Raw genomic sequence first — 20641 nt, 5'->3', positions numbered from 1 at the left:
TTACTTTTGCAGTAAATTTTTCTGTAAAAATGACACTTTCTTTTATTCTGTAGGTCCATACGATTAAAATGATACCTTACCTATATAGGTTTGATTTTGTCGTACTTCTGGAAAAAATTATAACTACATGCACGAAAATTTATACTGTCAATTAAAATTGTCATCTTCTGACCCCTATAACTTTTTTATTTTCCGTGTACGGGGTGGTATGAGGGCTCATTTTTTGCGCTGTGATCTGAAGTTTTTAGCGGTACCATTTTTGTATTGATCAGACTTTTTGATCGCTTTTTATTCATTAAAAGTGACCAAAAATATGCTATTTTGGACATTGGAATATTTTTGCGCGCACACTATTGACCATACGGTTTAGTTAACAATATATTTTTATAATTCTGACATTTCCGCACACGGCGATACCACATATGTTTATTTTTATTTACACATTCTTTTTAAATGGGAAAAGGGGGGTGATTTAAAATTTTATTAGGGAAGGGTTTCAATCAAAGGGTCTCAAACTCAAATTACCTGGGGCCACTGGAGGTAGCAGCTGGGTGAGGCTGGGCCGCATGCGCCCCTTACATATAATGCCCCCATCATGTGCCCCTCATCATCCACCAGCAACACCCCCACTAGCAGTAGCACCCCCATCATCCACCAGCAACCCCCCATTCCCCCTACCCCGTGTGGCAATAGCATGAGCTGACGGATGATGGGGGTGCTACTTCTGGGGGTTCCCCATATTAGGTAGGCAGAAGGTTCCCCACATTAGGCAGGCAGCAAGTTCCCCACATTAGGTAGTAGCAAGTTCCCCACATTAGGTAGTAGCAAGTTCCCCACATTAGGTAGGCAGCAGCTTCCCCACATTAGGTAGGCAGCAGCTTCCCCACATTAGGTAGGCAGCAGCTTCCCCACATTAGGTAGGCAGCAGGTTCCCCACATTAGGTAGGCAGCAGGTTCCCCACATTAGGTAGTATCAGGTTCCCCACATTAGGTAGTAGCAGTTTCCCCACATTAGGTAGTAGCAGTTTCCCCACATTAGGCAGTATCAGGTTTCCCACATTAGGCAGTAGCAGGTTCCCCACATTAGGCAGAAGCAGGTTCCCCACATTAGGTAGGCAGCAGGTTCCCCACATTCGGTAGGCAGCAGGTTCCCCACATTCGGTAGTAGCAGTAGATTCCCCACATTAGGTAGTAGCAGTAGATTCCCCACATTAGGTAGTAGCAGGTTCCCCACATTAGGTAGTAGCAGGTTCCCCAAATTAGGTAGGCAGCAGGTTCCCCACATTAGGTAGTAGCAGGTTCCCCACATTAGGTAGTAGTAGGTCCCCACATTAGGTAGAAGCAGGTTCCCCACATTAGGTAGTAGCAGGTTCCCCACATTAGGTAGTAGTAGGTTCCCCACATTAGGTAGAAGCAGGTTCCCCACATCAGGTAGGCAGCAGGTTCCCCACATTAGGTAGTAGCAGGTTCCCCACATTAGGTAGTAGCAGGTTCCCCACATTAGGTAGGCAGCAGGTTCCCCACATTAGCCAGTAGCAGGTTCCCTACATTAGGTAGTAGCAGGTTCCCCACATTAGGTAGAAGCAGGTTCCCCACAGTAGGTAGCAGGTTCCTCACATTAGGTAGCAGCAGGTTCCCCACATTAGTTAGGTGGCAAAGCCCCCACATTAGGTAGGCATCAGGTTCCCCACATTAGGTAGGCAGCAGGTTCCCCACAGTAGGTAGTAGCGGGTTGCCCACATTAGGTAGTAGCAGGTTCCCCACATTAGGTAGTAGCAGGTTCCCCACATTAGGTAGTAGCAGGTTCCCCACATTAGGTAGAAGCAGGTTCCTCCCATTAGGTAGCAGCAGGTTCCTCACATTAGGTAGCAGCAGGTTCCCCACATTAGTTAGGTGGCAAAGCCCCCACATTAGGTAGGCAGCAGGTTCCCCACATTAGGTAGGCATCAGGTTCCCCACATTAGGTAGGCAGTAGGTTCCCCACAGTAGGTAGTAGCAGGTTGCCCACATTAGGTAGTAGCAGATTCCCCACATTAGGTAGTAGCAGGTTCCCCACATTAGGTAGTAGCAGGTTCCCCACATTAGGTAGTAGCAGGTTCCCCACATTGGGTAGAAGCAGGTTACCCACATTAGGTAGAAGCAGGTTCCCCACATTAGGTAGGCAGCAGGTTCCCCACATTAGGTAGGGCAATGCAAATTACACATCCCTGGTGCGGGCCACAAACTTTCGTTCTGCGGGCAGCAAATGGCCCGCGGGCCAGGAATTTGAGACCCCTGGTTTAACCACTTAAGGACCTAGGGCGTATGGATACGCCTTGACGTCCTGGTACTTAAGGACCCAGGGCGTATCCATACGCCCGTGGGAATTTCAGTCCCCACCGCGCGCCAGGCGGGGACCGGGTCGGGGTGACTGCTGATATCAATCAGCAGGCACCCCGCGCAAATGCCCAGGTGGGTCATCAGACCCCCCCCCCCCCCCCCCCCCCGTCGGCGACCGGCGCAAAACGCAAGTGAATTCACACTTGCGATTTACGCCGATTCCAGGTCATACGGGTCTATGGTGACCCGGTGACCCGGAATATAAGGGGGATCGCGGTTGTCTAAGACACCCACGACCCCCCTGTAGGCATAGGAGCGACCCCTACTATCCCTGCTATTGGTCTGCTATTGATCGTCAGAGGCGACGACCAATAGCAGACCGGGGGCGGGGGGGTTAACTTTCGTTTTCCCCATCCTGCCCACCCACAATAGGCGGGGCAGAACGGGAAACCGAAGGGGACCGGGCACCGACGTCCACTTACCGATCCGGAGGCTGCGGCGACGGTGATCGGCGGGCGGCGTGACGTGCGTCAGAAGAGGACGGCTCCCGGGATCCTACGGAAGCCGGTAAGTTGATCTGGAGGGCTACAGTCTGAGACTGTGGTCTCTAAACTGTAGCCCTCCAGATGTTGCAAAACTACAACTCCCAGCATGCCCAGACAGCTGTTTGGGCATACTGGAATATGTAGTTTTGCAACAGCTGGAGGGCTGCAGTTTGAGACCACTATACAGTGGTCTCTTAACTGTATCCCTCCAGATCTTGCAAAACTACAACTCCTAGCATGCCCACATAGCTGTTTGTTGTCTGGGCATGCTGGGAGTTGTAGTTTTGCAACAACTGGAGGTCCACAGTTTGGAGATCACTGTGCACTGGTCTAAAAACTGTAGCTCTCCACATGTTGCAAAACTGCAAATCCCAGCATGCCCAGAAAGCAAACAGCTGTCTCAGCATGCTGGGAGTTGTAGTTGGGTACCTCCAGCTGTTGCATAACTACATCTCCCAGCATGCCCTTCGGTGATTAGTACATGCTGGGAGTTGTAGTTTTGCAACAGCTGGAGGCACACTGGTTGGAAAATACTGAGTTAGGTAACAGAACCTAACTGAAGGTTTTCCAACCAGTGTGCCTCCAACTGTTGCAAAAGTACAACTCCCAGCATGCACGGTCTGTCAGTACATGCTGGGAGTTGTAGTTTTGAAACAGCGGGAGGTTTGCCCCCCCCCCCCCCCCATGTGAATGTACAGGGTACATTCACACGGACAGGTTTACAGTAAATTTCCTGCTTCAAGTTTGGGCTGCGGCAAATTTTTCACCGCAGCGCAAACTCCTAGCGGGAAATTCACTGTAACACGCCAGGGCGAATGTACCCTAAAAACACTACACTACACTACACTAACACACAATAAAGGGTAAAACACTACATATACGCCCCCTTACACTGTCCCCCCCAATAAAAATTTTAAACGTCTTGTACGGCAGGGTTTCCAAAACGGAGCCTCCAGCTGTTGCAAAACAACAACTCCCAGCATTTCTGAACAGCCACTGACTGTCCAGGCATGCTGTGAGTTTAGCAACAGCTGGAGGCACCCTGTTTGGGAATTACTGGTGTAGAATACCCCTATGTCCACCCCTATGCAATCCCTAATTTAGTCCTCGAATTTTCATTAAAGTTGAATGGGAAAATGAAAAAAAATTATATTTTTTCACTAAAATGCTGGTGTTACCCTAAATTTTTCATTTTCACAAGGGAAAATAGGAAAAAAGCCCCCCGAAATTTGTAACCCCATCTCTTCTGAGTAAGAAAATACCCCATATGTGAATTTAAAGTGCTCTGCGGGCGAACTACAATGCTCAGAAGAGAAGGAACGCCGTTGGGATTTTGTAGAGAAAATTTGTCCGGAATTGAAGGCCACATGTGTTTACAAAGCCACCATAGTGCCAGAACAATGGACCCCCGAAACATGTGACCCCATTTTGGAAACTACACCGCTCACGTAATTTAAAAAGGGGTACATTGAGAATTTACGCCCCACAGGTGTCTGACAGATTTTTGGAACAGTGGTCTGTAAAAAGGAAAAATAAAATTTTTCATTTGCACAGCCCACTGTTCCAAAGATCTGTGGGGTGTAAATACTCACTGCACCCCTTTTTAAATTCTGTGAGGGGTGTAGTTTCCAAAATGGGGTCACATGTGGGGGGGTCCACTGTTCTGGCACCACGGGGGGCTTTGTAAACGCACATGGCCCCTGACTACCATTCCAAACGAATTCTCTTTCCAGAAGCTCAATGGCGCTCCTCCTCTTCTGAGCATTGTAGTTCGCCAGCAGAGCATTTTACGTCCTAACATGGGGTATTTCCATACTCAGAAGAAATGGGGTTACAAATTTTGGGGGTCATTTTCTCCTATTACCCCTTGTAAAAATGTTAAATTTAGGGAAAAAACAGCATTTTAGAAAAAATTTTTTTTTCATTTACACATCCAACTGTAACGAAAAGTCGTCAAACACCTGTGGGGTGTTAAGGCTCAGCGGACCCCTTGTTACGTTCCTTGAGGGGTGTAGTTTCCAAAATAGTATGCCATGTGGGTATTTTTTGCTGTTCTGGCACCACAGGGGCTTCCTAAATGCGACATGCCCCCAAAAAACCATTTCAGCAAAAGTTGCTTTCAAAAAGCCAAATGTGACTCCTTCTCTTCTGAGCATTGTAGTTCGCCCGCAAAGCATTTTACGTCCTAACATGGGGTATTTCCATACTCAGAAGAGATGGGGTTACAAATTTGAGGGGGCATTTTCTCCCATTACCCTTTGTAAAAATTGTAAATTTGGGGGAAAAACTGCACTTTAGTGTGAATTTTTTTTTCCCATTTACACATCCGATTTTAACGAAAAGTTGTCAAACACCTGTGGGGTGTTAAGGCTAACTGGACCCCTTATTACGTGCCTTGAGGGGTGTAGTTTCCAAAATGGTATGCCATGTGGTGTTTTCTGCTGTTCTGGCACCATAGGGGCTTTCTAAATGTGACATGCCCCCCAAAAACCATTTCAGAAAAATTCACTCTCCAAAATCCCATTGTCGCTCCTTCCCTTCTGTGCCCTCTATTGCGCCCGCCGAACACTTGACATACACATATGAGGTATTTCCTTACTCGAGAGAAATTGGGTTACAAATTTTGGGGGCTTTTTCTCCTATTACCACTTGTAAAAAATTCAAAAACTGGGTCTACAAGAACATGCGAGTGTAAAAAATGAAGATTTTGAATTTTCTTCTTCACTTTGCTACTATTCCTGTGAAACACCTAAAGGGTTAACACACTTACTGAATGTCATTTTGAATACTTTGAGGGGTGCAGTTTTTATAATGGGGTCATTTGTGGGGTATTTCTAATATGAAGGCCCTTCAAATCCACTTCAAACTGGTCCCTGAAAAATTCAGATTTTGAAAATTTTGTGAAAAAGGGGGCTATAAAAAAGGGGGCTATAACACTGCACACACTGATCTTTTACATTGATCATTGTTATCCTGTAGGATAATATTGATCAATGATTCTGCTGCTTGACTGCTCATGCCTGGATCTCAGACACTGTGCAGTCATTCAGTGATCGGACACACAGGAGGAAGGTAGGGGCCCTCCTTGTGTGTTCCAGCTGTTCAGGATGCCGCGATTTTACAGCGGCAGTCCCGAACAGCCGACTGAGCTAGCCAGGAGTAGTTTACTTTCACTTTAGACGCGGCTTTCAACTTTGAATGCAGCGTCTAAAGGGTTAATAGCACGGCACTGCGATGTCCCGGCATTTACTTTGAACTTCTACTGTATGACCACAGAACCCAATCTAACAAGGAGTCACATGGCAACACAATGACAGAGCCTAGAGGTGGCAGAAGCCCGACGAGACCCTAGGGCCTCACAATAGAAAAGATTAAAGATATTTTTGAAAATTTGAATTGAAGATTTTAGATACATGAAAATTTGAAGTTTAATCTAAGGTGCCAAAAGCATAAGGAGACCATATGGTGGCACAATGACACATCCTGGAGGTGGCAGCTGCATGAGGAGACCATAGTGCCTCACAATTCCAAAGATGAAAAGATACATTTTCAAATTTTAATTGAAGATTTTTGGTAGCTAGTGCTACCATAAACATTTTTAGGTAATGTCCCAGCAGCATGATGAGAACATAGTGCTTCACAATCCCTAAGATTAAAATTATAGATTTTCAAATTTTAACCCCTTAAGGACCGGGGGGTTTTCCGTTTTTGCATTTTCGTTTTTTGCTCCTTGCCTTTAAAAAATCATAACTCTTTCAATTTTGCACCTAAAAATACATATGATTGCTTATTTTTTGCGCCACCAATTCTACTTTGTAATGACGTCAGTCATTTTGCCCAAAAATCTACGGTGAAGCGGAAAAAAAAATCATTTTGCGACAAAATTGAAAATAAAAACCCGCTGTTTTGTAACTTTTGGGGGCTTCCGTTTCTACGTAGTACATTTTTCGGTAAAAATGACACCTTATCTTTATTCTGTAGGTCCATACGATTAAAATGATACCCTACTTATATAGGTTTGATTTTGTCGTACTTCTGGAAAAAATCATAACTACATGCAGGAAAATTAATACGTTTAAAATTGTCATCTTCTGACCCCTATAACTTTTTTATTTTTCCATGTATGGGGCGGTATGAGGGCTCTTTTTTTGCGCCTGATCTGAAGTTTTTAACTGTACCATTTTTGCATTGATAGGACTTATTGATTATTTTTTTGCGCGTACGCCATTGACCGAGCGGTTTAATTAATGATATATTTTTATAATTCAGACATTTCTGCACGCGGTGATACCATATATGTTTATTTTTTTTATTTATTAACACTATGTTTTTTTTTATGGGAAAAGGGGCGTGATTCAAACTTTTAATAGGGGAGGGGTTAAAGGATATTCATTCACTTTTTTTTTTCCACTTTTTTTTGCAGTGTTATAGCTGCCATAAGGACCTATAACACTGCACACACTGATCTTTATCATTGATCACTGGTTTCTCATAGGAAACCAGTGATCGATGATTCTGCCTCATGACTGCTCATGCCTGGATCTCAGGCACTGAGCAGTCATTCGGCGATCGGACAGCGAAAAGACAGGTAGGGGCCCTCCCGCTGTCCTGTAAGCTGTTCGGGATGCCGCGATTTCACAGCGGCTATCCCGAACAGCCCACTGAGTTAACCGGCAGCTCTGAGCGCGCGGCTAAAGGGTTAATAGAGCGCGGTGCCGCGATCGGCACTGCGCGCTATTAGCGGCGGGTCCCGGCTTCACTATGACGCCGGGCCCGCTGTGATATGATGCGGGGTTACCGTGTAACCCCGCGTTATATCACTGGAGCAGGACCAAGGACGTACCTGTACGTTCTTGGTCCTTAAGGGGTTAATTGAAGATTCATGGTAGCTAGTGCTACCATAAAAATATTTAGGTAATCTCCTAGCAGCATGAGGAAGCCATATAGTGCCTGAATGACACAGCATAGAGGTAACGGCAGCATGAGAAAATCATATAGTGCCTGAATGACACAGGGTGGAGTTGGCGGCAGCATATAGTGGCTGAATGACACAGCATGGAGTTGGCGGCAGAATGAGGAGAACATATAGTGGCTGAATGACACAGCCTGGAGGTGGCGGAAGCATGAGGAGATCATATAGTGCCTGAATGACACAGGGTGGAGTTGGCGGCAGCATATAGTGGCTTAATGACACAGCCTGGAGTTGGTGGCAGCATGAGGAGAACATATGGTGGCAGAATGAGACAGCCTGGAGGTGGCAGCAGCAGCATCAGGAGTCCTGAAAGTGACCCGGTGACAGGGTGGTGTGGTGGGTGGCAATATCAGTACCCGGTGGTTAAGGTGGGTGAAAAAATGAGAACGTGACATCAGGCGGGTGGCAGGATCAGAATAGTAGCTGCGGCAGGTTGGCAGAAAAAAACAGTCTCTTTGGTAAAAGTGATAGTGTGCACAAGTAAGTATTGAGGATATGCATTACGTAGAACTTAACTTTTAATAATATGCTTAGGATAAAATATATGGACCAACATTTTTTTTTTTAAATCAAACAAAAGGAAAGGTGTGCAAAAAACTCCATGTGCCACCTACACCACCAAGTATTGATGTGATGCAAAGACCTCTAAAAGGTGGAAGGGAACAATGAATTGTCCATTGTAACCGGTGGGGGTAAAAACTTCCCCTGTAAGGCCTTACTCTTGCCCTATTAATTCCCTTCTTGGCAAGTGTTACTTACCCTAAAAAGGGCGGCCCCACACAGGAAACTCTCCCTATTTCCACCTAAAAACCCTGGGAAATGGCAGCGTTTGTAGGGGGGAAATATGGAGAGGTTCCTGGTTGGGGCCACCCTTTTTAGGGTGAGTAACACTTGCCAAGAAGGGAATTAATAATGCAAGAGTAGGGCCTTACAGGGGAAGTTTTTCCCCCACCGGTTACACTGGACAATACTTTTGTTCCCTTCCACCTTTTAATGGTCTTTGCATCACATCAATACTTGATGGTGTAGGTGGCACATGGTGTTTTTTTGTGTTTTTTGTTTGATTTAAAAAAAAAATGTTGAGTACATATATTTTATCCTAAGAAAAGTTACGTTTTAGCTAATGCATATCCTCAATACTTTCTTGTGGTCTGATGGCGAGGAATGTCTGTAACTGGGGAGAAGCACCTTAAACATGTTTTGCACTATCCATATTTATGATGTGTTGGTGTGGCGCCATGGTCAATCTACTCTGGTGCATTAGGCATTGGTGGGTGGAAATCCTGGCTGATCCATGCCTGATTCATCTTCACAAAGGTCAGTCTCTTCACATTTTTTGTGGACAAATGAGTTCTCTTTGGGGTTACTATGGCCCCCGCCGCACTAAACACCCGCTCTTATAGCACACTACTGACCGGGCAGGACAGCTTTTCCAGGGCAAATTCTGCTAGTTGCAGCCACAAATCAAGTTTGGATGCCAAGAAGTCCAGCGGATCTTCAAGGTGTGTTGGCATGGTCATGTCAAGGTATGCCATCACCTGCTGGTTCAGGTCCTGCTCCAGGTCTACGAGGTCTACCTGCAAGTGACAATATAGGATGTCTCTATAGTAGGTCACTTTTCCTCCCTCACTGGGTGGGAAAAAGGCCCCCATTTTGTGTCGGTAGCGAAGGTCCTATATGGTGGAGAGCCAGAAGTCATCCCGCTGCCGAATGGTGACAATTCGGCGGTCACTACGCAAGCAAGTGAGCATGCATCATGCCATTTGTGCAAGTGACTCGGAGGGACTCCCTGCCTCCATCTTCACTGCATACTGCCACAGTGTGTCTGGGTCCTGTGTCTCGCCTTCCTCATAACCCTCTAGCTGCTACTGCTCCTTCTCTCCTGTAAGATGACTAGAAAAAACGCCCATCTGATGAAATGCCCCTCCCCTCCTCCTCCAGTTCAGCCCCCACAGGGCTCATGTGGCCGTGAGATGTAGGCGCCACGTCTCCAGTGCCCTGACGAGCCATCGTTACCAACATGTGTTGTAGTAGATGAAGCAGTGGAATTACTTTGTTCATCCCGTAATCCTGGCGACTGACTAATAATGTGGCTTCCTCAAAGGGCCTCAGCAAACGGCAGGTGTCACATATGAGCTGCCACTGGTTGACATTAAAGTTACACAGTCCCCCTATCTGCTTGGATTATCAAAAAATCGATGACGGCTTTTCTCTGTTCATATAGACGGTCCAAAATATGGAGGGTGGAATTCCAACATGTGGAAACGTCGCAAATCAGACCATGTTGGGGGATACCATTCTGACACTGCAGCTCAAGGATGGTGTGCTTTGCAGTGTCCGAGTGGCTGAAGTGCATGCAAAGTTTTCTTCCCATTGTTAGAATGTCTTGCAGATGGGAGGAACACTTCAGGAACCGCTTGGCAACCAGATTGAACACGTGTGCCATGCAGGGCGCATGGCTCAAGCTTCCTTGTCGCAGTGCTGACAAGATGTTCTTCCCGTTGTTGGTCACCATGGTTCCCATTTCCAGTTTTTGTGGAGTAAGCCATGATTTTATTTCTTTATGAATGACTTTTAGCAGTCCCTCCCCTGTGTGATTCCGTTCTCCAAGGCAAACCATGTGAAGAACAGCGGGACACCGCTGTGCCCTGCACACATGATATGCTGGAGGGGCACTGAGACTTGTCCGTGCGGTGGAGGCTGAGGAGACGGTGGAGGATGAGGAGGCGGAGTCGCACACTGTCACAGGACCAATGGCCTGAGAGCATGGAGGCGGAAGTGGCGTGACCTGTCCAAGTTGCTGTTGTGGCTGTGCAAGAACCACATTTACCCAGTGGGCCGTAAAGGACATGTATTGTCCCTGACTGTATTTACAGCTCCACACGCCGGCGGTGCCATGCATTTTGGTACACACCGACAGGCTCAAGGACTGGCCCACCTTCTGTTCCAAAAAATGATGCAGGGCTGGTACTGCCTGTTACGCCGAGCGCTCCGGGTCCCCGCTCCTCCCCGGAGCGCTCGCAGCATCCTCTCATTCGCAGCGCCCCGGTCAGACCTGCTGACCGGGTGCGCTGCAATATCACTCCCAGCCGGGATGCGATTCGCGAAAGCTCTGTCATGGGCCACACCGCTCTGGGACCGCAATGACCCTGTCACTGCCTCTGTACACTCCTTCTTCACGGAGATTCGAAGTGTCTTTGAGGAACCTGCCCCAGCCTCTTCTGCTGAGACTGCCCTGCTGAACCTGGTCCAGGGTAATTCTTCTGTTGGCGAGTACGCCATCCAATTCCGTACTCTTGCCTCCGAATTATCCTGGAATAACGAGGCCCTCTGCGCGACCTTTAAAAAAGGCCTATCCAGTAACATTAAAGATGTGCTGGCCGCACGAGAAATTCCTGCTAACCTGCATGAACTTATTCATCTTGCCACCCGCATTGACATGCGTTTTTCCGAAAGGTGTCAGGAGCTCCGCCAGGATATGGACTTTGTTCGCACGAGGCGGTTTCTCTCCCTGGCTCCTCTCTCCTCTGGTCCTCTGCAATCCGTTCCTGTGCCTCCTGCCGTGGAGGCTATGCAAGTTGACCGGTCTCGCTTGACACCTCAAGAGAGGACACGACGCCGCATGGAGAATCTTTGCCTGTACTGTGCCGGTACCGAACATTTCTTGAAGGATTGTCCTATCCGTCCTCCCCGCCTGGAAAGACGTACGCTGACTCCGCACAAAGGTGAGACAGCTCTTGATGTGAACTCTGCTTCTCCACGCCTTACTGTGCCTGTGCGGATATCTTCTTCTACCTTCTCCTTCTCTGCTATGGCCTTCTTGGATTCCGGATCTGCAGGAAATTTTATTTTGGCCTCCCTCATCAACAGGTTCAACATCCCGGTGACCAGTCTCGCCAGACCCCTCTACATCAATTCTGTTAACAATGAAAGATTGGACTGTACCGTGCGTTACCGCACGGAACCTCTCCTAATGTGCATCGGACCCCATCACGAAAAAATTGGTCCTCTCTAACTGCACTTCAGAAATTCTTCTTGGATTACCGTGGCTTCAACGCCATTCCCCAACCCTTGATTGGTCCACAGGAGAAATCAAGAACTGGGGTACTTCTTGTCACAAGGACTGTCTTAAACCGGTTTCCACTACTCACAGTCGTGACCCTGTGGTTCCCCCGGTATCTGGTCTTCCTAAGGCCTATCTGGACTATGCCGATGTTTTTTGCAAAAAACAAGCAGAGACTTTGCCTCCTCACAGGCCTTATGACTGTCCTATTGACCTCCTCCCGGGTACTACTCCACCCCGGGGCAGAATCTATCCTCTGTCTGCTCCAGAAACTCAAGCCATGTCGGAGTACATCCAGGAGAATTTAAAAAAGGGGTTTATCCGCAAGTCCTACTCTCCTGCCGGAGCTGGATTTTTTTTTGTGTCCAAAAAAGATGGCTCCCTACGCCCTTGCATTGATTACCGCGGACTTAATAAAATCACGGTAAAAAACCGCTACCCCTTACCTCTTATCTCGGAACTCTTTGATCGCCTACAAGGCGCCCACATCTTTACCAAACTGGACTTAAGAGGTGCTTACAATCTCATCCGCATCAGGGAGGGGGACGAATGGAAGACTGCATTTAACACCAGAGATGGACACTTTGAGTATCTGGTCATGCCCTTTGGCCTGTGCAACGCCCCTGCCGTCTTCCAAGACTTTGTTAATGAAATTTTTCGTGATCTCCTATATACCTGTGTTGTGGTTTACCTGGACGATATTCTGATTTTTTCTGCCAACTTAGAAGAACACCGCCAGCATGTCCGCATGGTTCTTCAGAGACTTCGGGACAATCAACTTTATGCCAAAATGGAAAAATGTCTCTTTGAATGTCAATCTCTTCCTTTCCTAGGATACTTGGTCTCTGGCCAGGGACTACAAATGGACCCAGATAAACTATCTGCCGTGTTAGATTGGCCACGCCCCTCCGGACTCCGTGCTATCCAATGTTTTTTGGGGTTCGCCAATTATTACAGACAATTCATTCCACACTTCTCCACTATTGTGGCCCCTATCGTGGCTTTAACCAAGAAAAATGCCAATCCTAAGTCCTGGTCTCCCCAAGCGGAAGACGCATTTAAACATCTCGTCTGCCTTTTCTTCTGGTCCCGTGCTCTCCAGACCTGACCCATCTAAACCCTTTCTATTGGAGGTAGATGCCTCCTCAGTGGGAGCTGAAGCAGTTCTTCTACAAAAAAATTCTTCCGGGCATGCTGCTACTTGTGGTTTTTTTTCTAGGACCTTCTCTCCGGCGGAGAAAAACTACTCCATTGGTGATCGAGAACTACTGGCCATTAAATTGGCGCTTGAGGAATGGAGGCACCTGCTGGAGAGATCAAAATATCCAGTTATTATATACACTGATCACAAGAATCTTTCCTATCTCCAGTCTACCCAACGACTGAACCCTCGCCAGGCTAGGTGGTCATTGCTCTTTGCCCGTTTTAACTTTGAAATCCATTTTCGCCCTGCTGACAAGAACATTAGGGCCGATGCCCTCTCTCGTTCTTCTGATGCCTCTGAAGTAGAGGCCTCTCCGCAACACATCATTCCTCCGGACTGTCTGATCTCCACTTCTCCAGCTTCCATCAGGCAAACTCCTCCAGGGAAGACCTTCATTTCTCCACGCCAGCGTCTCGGGATTCTCAAATGGGGACACTCCTCTCACCTCGCAGGCCATGCGGGCATCAAAAAATCCTTTCAACTCATCTCTCGATTTTATTGGTGGCCGACTCTGGAGACTGATGTTGTTGATTTCGTGCGGGCCTGTACTGTCTGTGCCCGGGATAAGACTCCTCGCCAGAAGCCTGCTGGTCTCCTTCATCCTCTGCCTGTTCCTGAACAGCCTTGGTCACAGATTGGTATGGACTTTATTACGGACTTGCCCTCATCCCGTGGCAACACAGTTGTTTGGGTGGTCGTTGATCGATTTTCCAAGATGGCACATTTTATTCCTCTTCCTGGCCTTCCTTCAGCGCCTCAGTTGGCAAAGCAATTTTTTATACACATTTTTCGCCTTCACGGTTTGCCCACACATATCGTCTCGGATAGAGGCGTCCAATTCATGTCTAAATTCTGGAGGGCCCTCTGTAAACAGCTCAAGATCAAATTAAACTTCTCTTCTTCTTATCATCCCCAATCCAATGGGCAAGTAGAAAGAATTAATCAGGTCCTGGGTGACTATTTACGGCATTTTGTTTCCTCCCGCCAGGATGACTGGGCAGATCTTCTACCATGGGCCGAATTCTCATACAACTTCAGAGTCTCCGAATCTTCTGCTAAATCCCCATTTTTCTTGGTGTACGGCCGTCACCCTCTTCCTCCCCTCCCTACTCCCTTGCCCTCTGGTTTGCCCGCTGTGGATGAAGTGATTCGTGATCTTTCCACCATATGGAAAGAAACCCAAAATTCTCTTCTACAGGCTTCATCCCGGATGAAAAAATTTGCTGATAAAAAAAGAAGAACTCCCCCATTTTTGCTCCCGGAGACAAGGTATGGCTCTCTGCTAAGTATGTCCGCTTTCGTGTCCCCAGTTACAAACTGGGACCACGCTATCTTGGTCCTTTCAAAATCTTATGCCAGATTAACCCTGTCTCTTACAAACTCCTTCTTCCTCCTTCTCTCCGTATTCCCAATGCCTTCCATGTCTCTCTTCTTAAACCACTCATCCTTAACCGCTTCTCTCCCAAAGTTGTTTCTCCCACTCCTGTTTCCGGTTCGTCTGACGTCTTCTCTGTGAAGGAGATTCTGGCCTCCAAGATTGTCAGAGGTAAAAAAAATTTTTGGGTGGATTGGGAGAACTGTGGCCCAGTGGAGAGATCTTGGGAACCTGAGGACAACATCCTAGACAAAAGCCTTATCCTCAGGTTCTCAGGCTCCAAGAAGAGGGGGAGACCCAAGGGGGGGGTACTGTTACGCCGAGCGCTCCGGGTCCCCGCTCCTCCCCGGAGCGCTCGCAGCATCCTCTCATTCGCAGCGCCCCGGTCAGACCTGCTGACCGGGTGCGCTGCAATATCACTCCCAGCCGGGATGCGATTCGCGACGCGGGAGGCCCCGCTCGCGATGCGCATCCCGGCTCCCGTACCTGACCCGTTCCCCGTCTGTCTTGTCCCGGCGTGCGGCCCCGCTCCTTAGGGCGCGCGTGCGCCGGGTCTCTGCAATTTAAAGGGCCACTGCGCCACTGATTGGCGCAGCAGGCCTAATCAGTGTTATCACCTGTGCACTCCCTACTTATACCACACTTCCCCTGCACTCCCTCGCCGGATCTTGTTGCCATTGTGCCAGTGAAAGCGTCCCCTTGTGTGTTCCTAGCCTGTGTTCCAGACCTCCTGCCGTTGCCCCTGACTACGATCCTTGCTGCCTGCCCTGACCTTCTGCTACGTCCGACCTTGCTCTTGTCCACTCCCTTGTACCGCGCTTATCTTCAGCAGTCAGAGAGGTTGAGCCGTTGCTGGTGGATACGACCTGGTTGCTACCGCCGCTGCAAGACCATCCCGTTTTGCGGCGGGCTCTGGTCAATACCAGTAGCAACTTAGAACCGGTCCAGCAACACGGTCCACGCCAATCCCTCTCTGGCACAGAGGATCCACCTCCAGCCAGCCGAATCGTGACACTGCCTTCTTTGCAAAGAAATGAGAGCTTGGGACTCTCTTTTGCCTGGCCTTTCACTGTATCTAGGCCCTTGTGACTTTAACAGGAACAAAATAGTACACCACTTAGGTGTATGTATATGATATGCACTTATGAGGGGAGGACAATGCGCTACAGTACGCTTAATAAAGTATTTGTGTACAACACCAGCCAGTGTGTACTTTTGCCTGGCCTTTCACAGTATCTAGGCCCTTGAGACTTTAACAGGAACAAGTTTGTACACTACTTAGATGTATGTATGTGGTATGCCCTTATGAGGGGTGGACAATGTGCTCCAGTACGCTTAAAAAAGTATTTGTGTACAACACCAGCAGCACACACCAGTGCTGGAGCACACGATCGCTGTGTACTACACCCAAAATTGCACTCTCTCTCAATCTCACTCTCTTCCCTATCAGTGCTTCTAGGCAGGATTTGTGCTTGAGCTGAATCACTGCTAGTATCACTGCTAGTAGCAGTGCATCACACTGCTCATTGTCCCTCTCTGTAATAGAACGTTGTAGTGACTGGGAGGTGAATCACTGCAGTAAGAATGCTTTTCTGTGCAACACACACTGCTCTCTGTCCCTCTGTGCAACAGAAAGCTGATGTGTCTAGGAGGTGAATCGCTGCTGGAAAAAAGCTTTTCTGGCAAACATACAGCACTGTCTATCCCCATGTATCTCTCTGCAATGAAAGGCTGAAGTGACTGGCTGCAATATGGCTACCGATTATTTAGGGCTGTGACATCACAGGGGTGATTGGCTGCTGACTGGCTGCATGCTGCATGTGATTCAGGGTCATCCCGCCTACCCATGTTCCCGCCTTCCCAGGATCCCTTGCCCCATGTCCTCCACCATTTTAGATGCCATGTAGCCTAGACCGCACTAAATGGAGTTTAATGAAGGGATTCGTGGATCTAATCGTACCGCTATTTGCATTCATTACTAATCAAATTTTTCCTGAAATTCATAACTAATTCGGACTCATCAGATTCGATTCGCTCATCCCTAACCATAACTATGGGTGTGTTTATTATAATTGTGCATGTTCTCTTTATTAATGAGGGTGTGTTCTAATCAATAAGTATCCATGTATACCTATATGGTTCTTTTTATATACACTATACTCCTCCCTTGTGGGTTGGCTGAATATTCATTTATCTCATGGGTGTATGCATATGTGATAGCCATACTCTTTCCTTCTGATTGGTCAGTACTAACTTTACAAATATGGTACTTCTCTGAAATCTTGACTAAGCTACGTGACCATTCTAAAATAGCATTATTCTGACATAGGATATAGTGTGTCATGTGATGTTCTATACATATAGACATGTTGTCCTATGACAACTGGTGAGCTTAAACACATGGCTTGTCTTATGTAACCAGGACTTAAATATATTCAGTACATAATATTGTATATTGAAAAATGGCATACATTTTATAATTTCCCCCTGTTTGTGATTAAATACATATTTGATACTCAAAATAAAGATTTTTCAATAAACAATTACATATAAATTTTGATTACCAAATCCTTACCTAGTACTCTTCTTCATAAATAAATTAGACAACCTCCCAAAAATTTGCATATATAAATGTCATATAATATTATCATATAAAATTTTACCATGTTGTGTTACATTGTTATGTTGTTGTATACTGTAATTCATTTTTCACAAAAAATATTAACTAATACCGAAACCTAATCTAAATCTTCTCTTGGGCCTTGGAAAAAATGTAAATATAGATCAATGTAACTTTTTATCACCATAAAGTACTTAGGAAAAAAGATTGAAAACCTTTAAAAAAATAATTCTTCTAGTCAAAGCGAACATTAGCCAAACAAAGATTTAATGTCCGATTTTTCATGCCACCGCTAAGAAGGATGGTTTTCCATGTAAATTCTGTGCTCAATGCTACAATGTTATTACACATTCACACACTGGTGATTTTTATTTTACGTTTCTTTTTTGTTATATACCATATCTGTTGCTCTTCGGGCTCCTATATGTAGAGGAAAATACACAATGGTCCTGATTAACTATTACAAACCTGACATGTCTTGTCAGGTTGTGCGCCAGAATCTGGCGCTTTGCGCAAAAAATTCTGTCTATGCCAGAATTTGCCCCATAATTATAAAAAAACCCGACCAACTCTCCATTTTACTTAGAAAACCCAAATAGGGGTGTGGCCATCGGTTATCAGATTACTGAACATGTCCCACTACTACGGAGGGGTGGCAATATAATTGAGAGACTGCTGGATCCATAAGCTAGAAACTTTTTCCTAGGGGCCTAAATAGGACATTTGAGCTACAATATGGATTGTGACTGGTGTGTGAATTGAGAAATCTGCAACGTATTATAATGATTACAAGAACAAGTGGATTGAATAAATGCATAAATCCCATACTTTCATGATATGGGCTGTTCCTTTGGCTAATGTGGAAATGCTTCACATAGCAGGTGACAAGAAGGTGGCCCACCTTATCTACTGCCTGATGGAAAAACAGAAAGATATTTTAATTGTTATTTGCCCAAGAATGTGATAAACATTGTTGTTGTTTTTTTTTTTAGGTTTTGTCATGAAAGAAGATTCGAAAATGGAAGAATTGTCTTTGTGTCCAGAATTTCCACCTAATTTAAGTAAGTGGAATCATAGGGTACAAAGATGAAAAATATGTTATTTAACCCTTAGATGATGCAAGGCATACATGTTCGCCCTTCACCAGCTTCCAGTATAAGAAGCGCACTCAGGAGCTATCAGCAGCCAGGACACATTGCTAGTGTGAGGATGTCGCCATTAAGGGTGATGTCCAACATTAACGCCACAAAGAAAGTTGATCATGGCATTGAAAATGACCAAACCTATATTGTCGGTAGCTTAGGGATGCTAATCGGGACCACTATGGCAAAATTGCACAGTCCTAATCAGCTCCGGGGATGGGAGGAGTTCTCTTACCAGTCTTATATGGGTCTGTAAGTGAAAATTAAAAAGTGTTCTAGCTATTAGAAGGCAAGGTGGAAAAAAATTAAAGTGCAAGATTTAAAAATCCATGTGTCCTTATAGGGGTACTCCGCCAATAGACATCTTATCCCCTATCCAAAGGATAGGGGATAAGATGTCAGATTGCCAGGGTCCCACTTGCTCGGTGCGTAATGACCGGCGATACAGGGACTGGTTCATCATGACGTCAAGGCTCTGTCCATCGTGACATCATGGCCGCCCCCTTAATGCAAGTCTATGGGAGGGGGCGTGATGGCCGCCACACCCCCTCCTATAGACTTGTATTGAGGGGCCGGAGCCGTGACGCAACAATGCTACGGCCCCTGTATCGCCGGTCATTATGCACAGAGCAAGTGTGCTCTGTGCAGTAATGATAGTGGGGTGCCGCAGAGGAGATCCCGGGGGTCCCCAGCAGCGCAAACCTGGCGATCTGACATCTTATCCCCTGTTCTTTGGATAGGGGATAAGATGCTAGGGGCAGAGTACTCCTTTAACCCCTTTCATATTTTCCCCCCTCATCTTCTAATAATCAGAACGCTTTCAAATTTCTACCTACAGACCCATATAATGGCTTGTTTTTTGTGTCACCAATTGCACTTTGTAATGACATCAATCTTTTTAGCTAAAAAAAACAAAAAAAAAAAACAGCAAAACAAAAATTCTTTTAGGGGCGAAATTGGGAAAAAAATTGCTAATTTGGGGACGTCCGTTTCTACACAGTGCAATTTTCGGTAAAACTGACATGTTATATTTATTATTTAGGTCCATACAATTAAAATGATACCCAATTTATAGAGGTTTTGTTTTATTTTACTACTTTAAAAAAAATTATAATTGCAGGTGTATATATACGGCAGTGCAGGGGACCATAGAAGAGCGGCCGGCAGCATCTATACATTATACAGGACGAACAACGAGTGTCAGGAGTGACACTCACTGTGATCTGTCTATCAATCCAGGTACTACAGCTCCCAGCATGGAGCAGAGTGCACTCCATGTTGGGAGCAGTAGTACCTGCAGTTAATGACAGATCACATTGGGTATCACTTCTGACACCCGCTGCGATCATCCTTTATCCCTGAGATGCAGAGCGGCTTTCTCCTGCGCTCACATCTCTGCTCAGGAGTGACACCAGGGGCGATATGTCTATTAGTACAGGAACTACTACTCCCATCATGGAACAGTGTGTTCCACGCTGGGAGTAGTAGTACTACCTAAAAAATATAAATAATAAAGAAAAAAAAGTGAAACACACACACACACACACTACATCTTTATTATTGTCGGCTACATTTTAAGTGCCCTGCCTGCCCACATAAATTGATCCTTGTTTAAAAATTAATAAAAAGTTTGCTATAAAAAATATGAACTTCATTAAATACTTTTTTTTCCATCACTACTGCATCTTTTTTATTTATTTTTTTGGTACCCAGCAAATTTAGAAAAAACGTCAAAGGGGCCAAAAATGCAATTTCCACTCAAAGTAAAAAATGCAAGAAAAAATGCAAGAAAAAAACGCCAAACAGAAAAATGCTGTGCCGTTTTTTTCTTACGTTTTTTTTTTGGGCCACAAAAAAACAAGTAGAAACTTAACCTAACTCTTTTATTTTTCTGTATACAGAGATGTATGCAGGCTAATTTTTTGGACCATGATCTGCAGTACCTTTTTTTGTTTTGATGGGAATTTTTAATCGCATTGTATAATTTTCTTTTCTAATATATAAAGTGATCAAAAATACACATTTCTGTTCTTTGATATTTTTGATATTTTTTAAATTTTTCCTTTTTCCTCATGTTTTAATATTTAGGACATTTACGCATTCAGCGACACTACATATGTTTATTTTTGTTTACTTTATTTTATTAGAAAAATCTTAATCTTTTTTTTGTACACTTTTTTTTTTTTTTTTTAGTCTTCAGAGGACTATTAAATGCGATCTTTACATTGCATACACTGTTCAATGTTGTGCCATAGCATAGCATCGGTCAGTGTTATTGATGCTCCATTGATCCAGGCTACCATGGCTTCCTGGAACATTGAAGCGCCAATCAAGGCGATAAGGCAGGTATGGGTTGTGGTGATCCTCACCAGCCCGCTGAGCTAGCTGGGAAGTAAATTAC

At 45.7% G+C, this 20641-nt stretch overlaps 1 protein-coding gene across 1 annotated transcript in view; it reads left to right on the top strand.

Moving 5' to 3' along the window:
* LOC130305051 (beta-1,4-galactosyltransferase 1-like) overlaps positions 1 to 20641 on the top strand; it is a 193409-nt gene that overhangs the window by 52847 nt on the left and 119921 nt on the right. Inside the window, exon 2 of the mRNA XM_056551975.1 lies at positions 18091 to 18159. Coding sequence (XP_056407950.1) covers positions 18099 to 18159 — 61 coding nt within the window. The 5' untranslated portion in view covers positions 18091 to 18098. The remainder of the gene's footprint in view (positions 1 to 18090; positions 18160 to 20641) is intronic.

The sequence above is a fragment of the Hyla sarda genome, chromosome 1 (genome assembly GCF_029499605.1).
Source record: "Hyla sarda isolate aHylSar1 chromosome 1, aHylSar1.hap1, whole genome shotgun sequence".
Taxonomy (NCBI): Eukaryota; Metazoa; Chordata; class Amphibia; order Anura; family Hylidae; genus Hyla; species Hyla sarda.
This window is presented reverse-complemented; position numbering and strand designations above follow the sequence as displayed.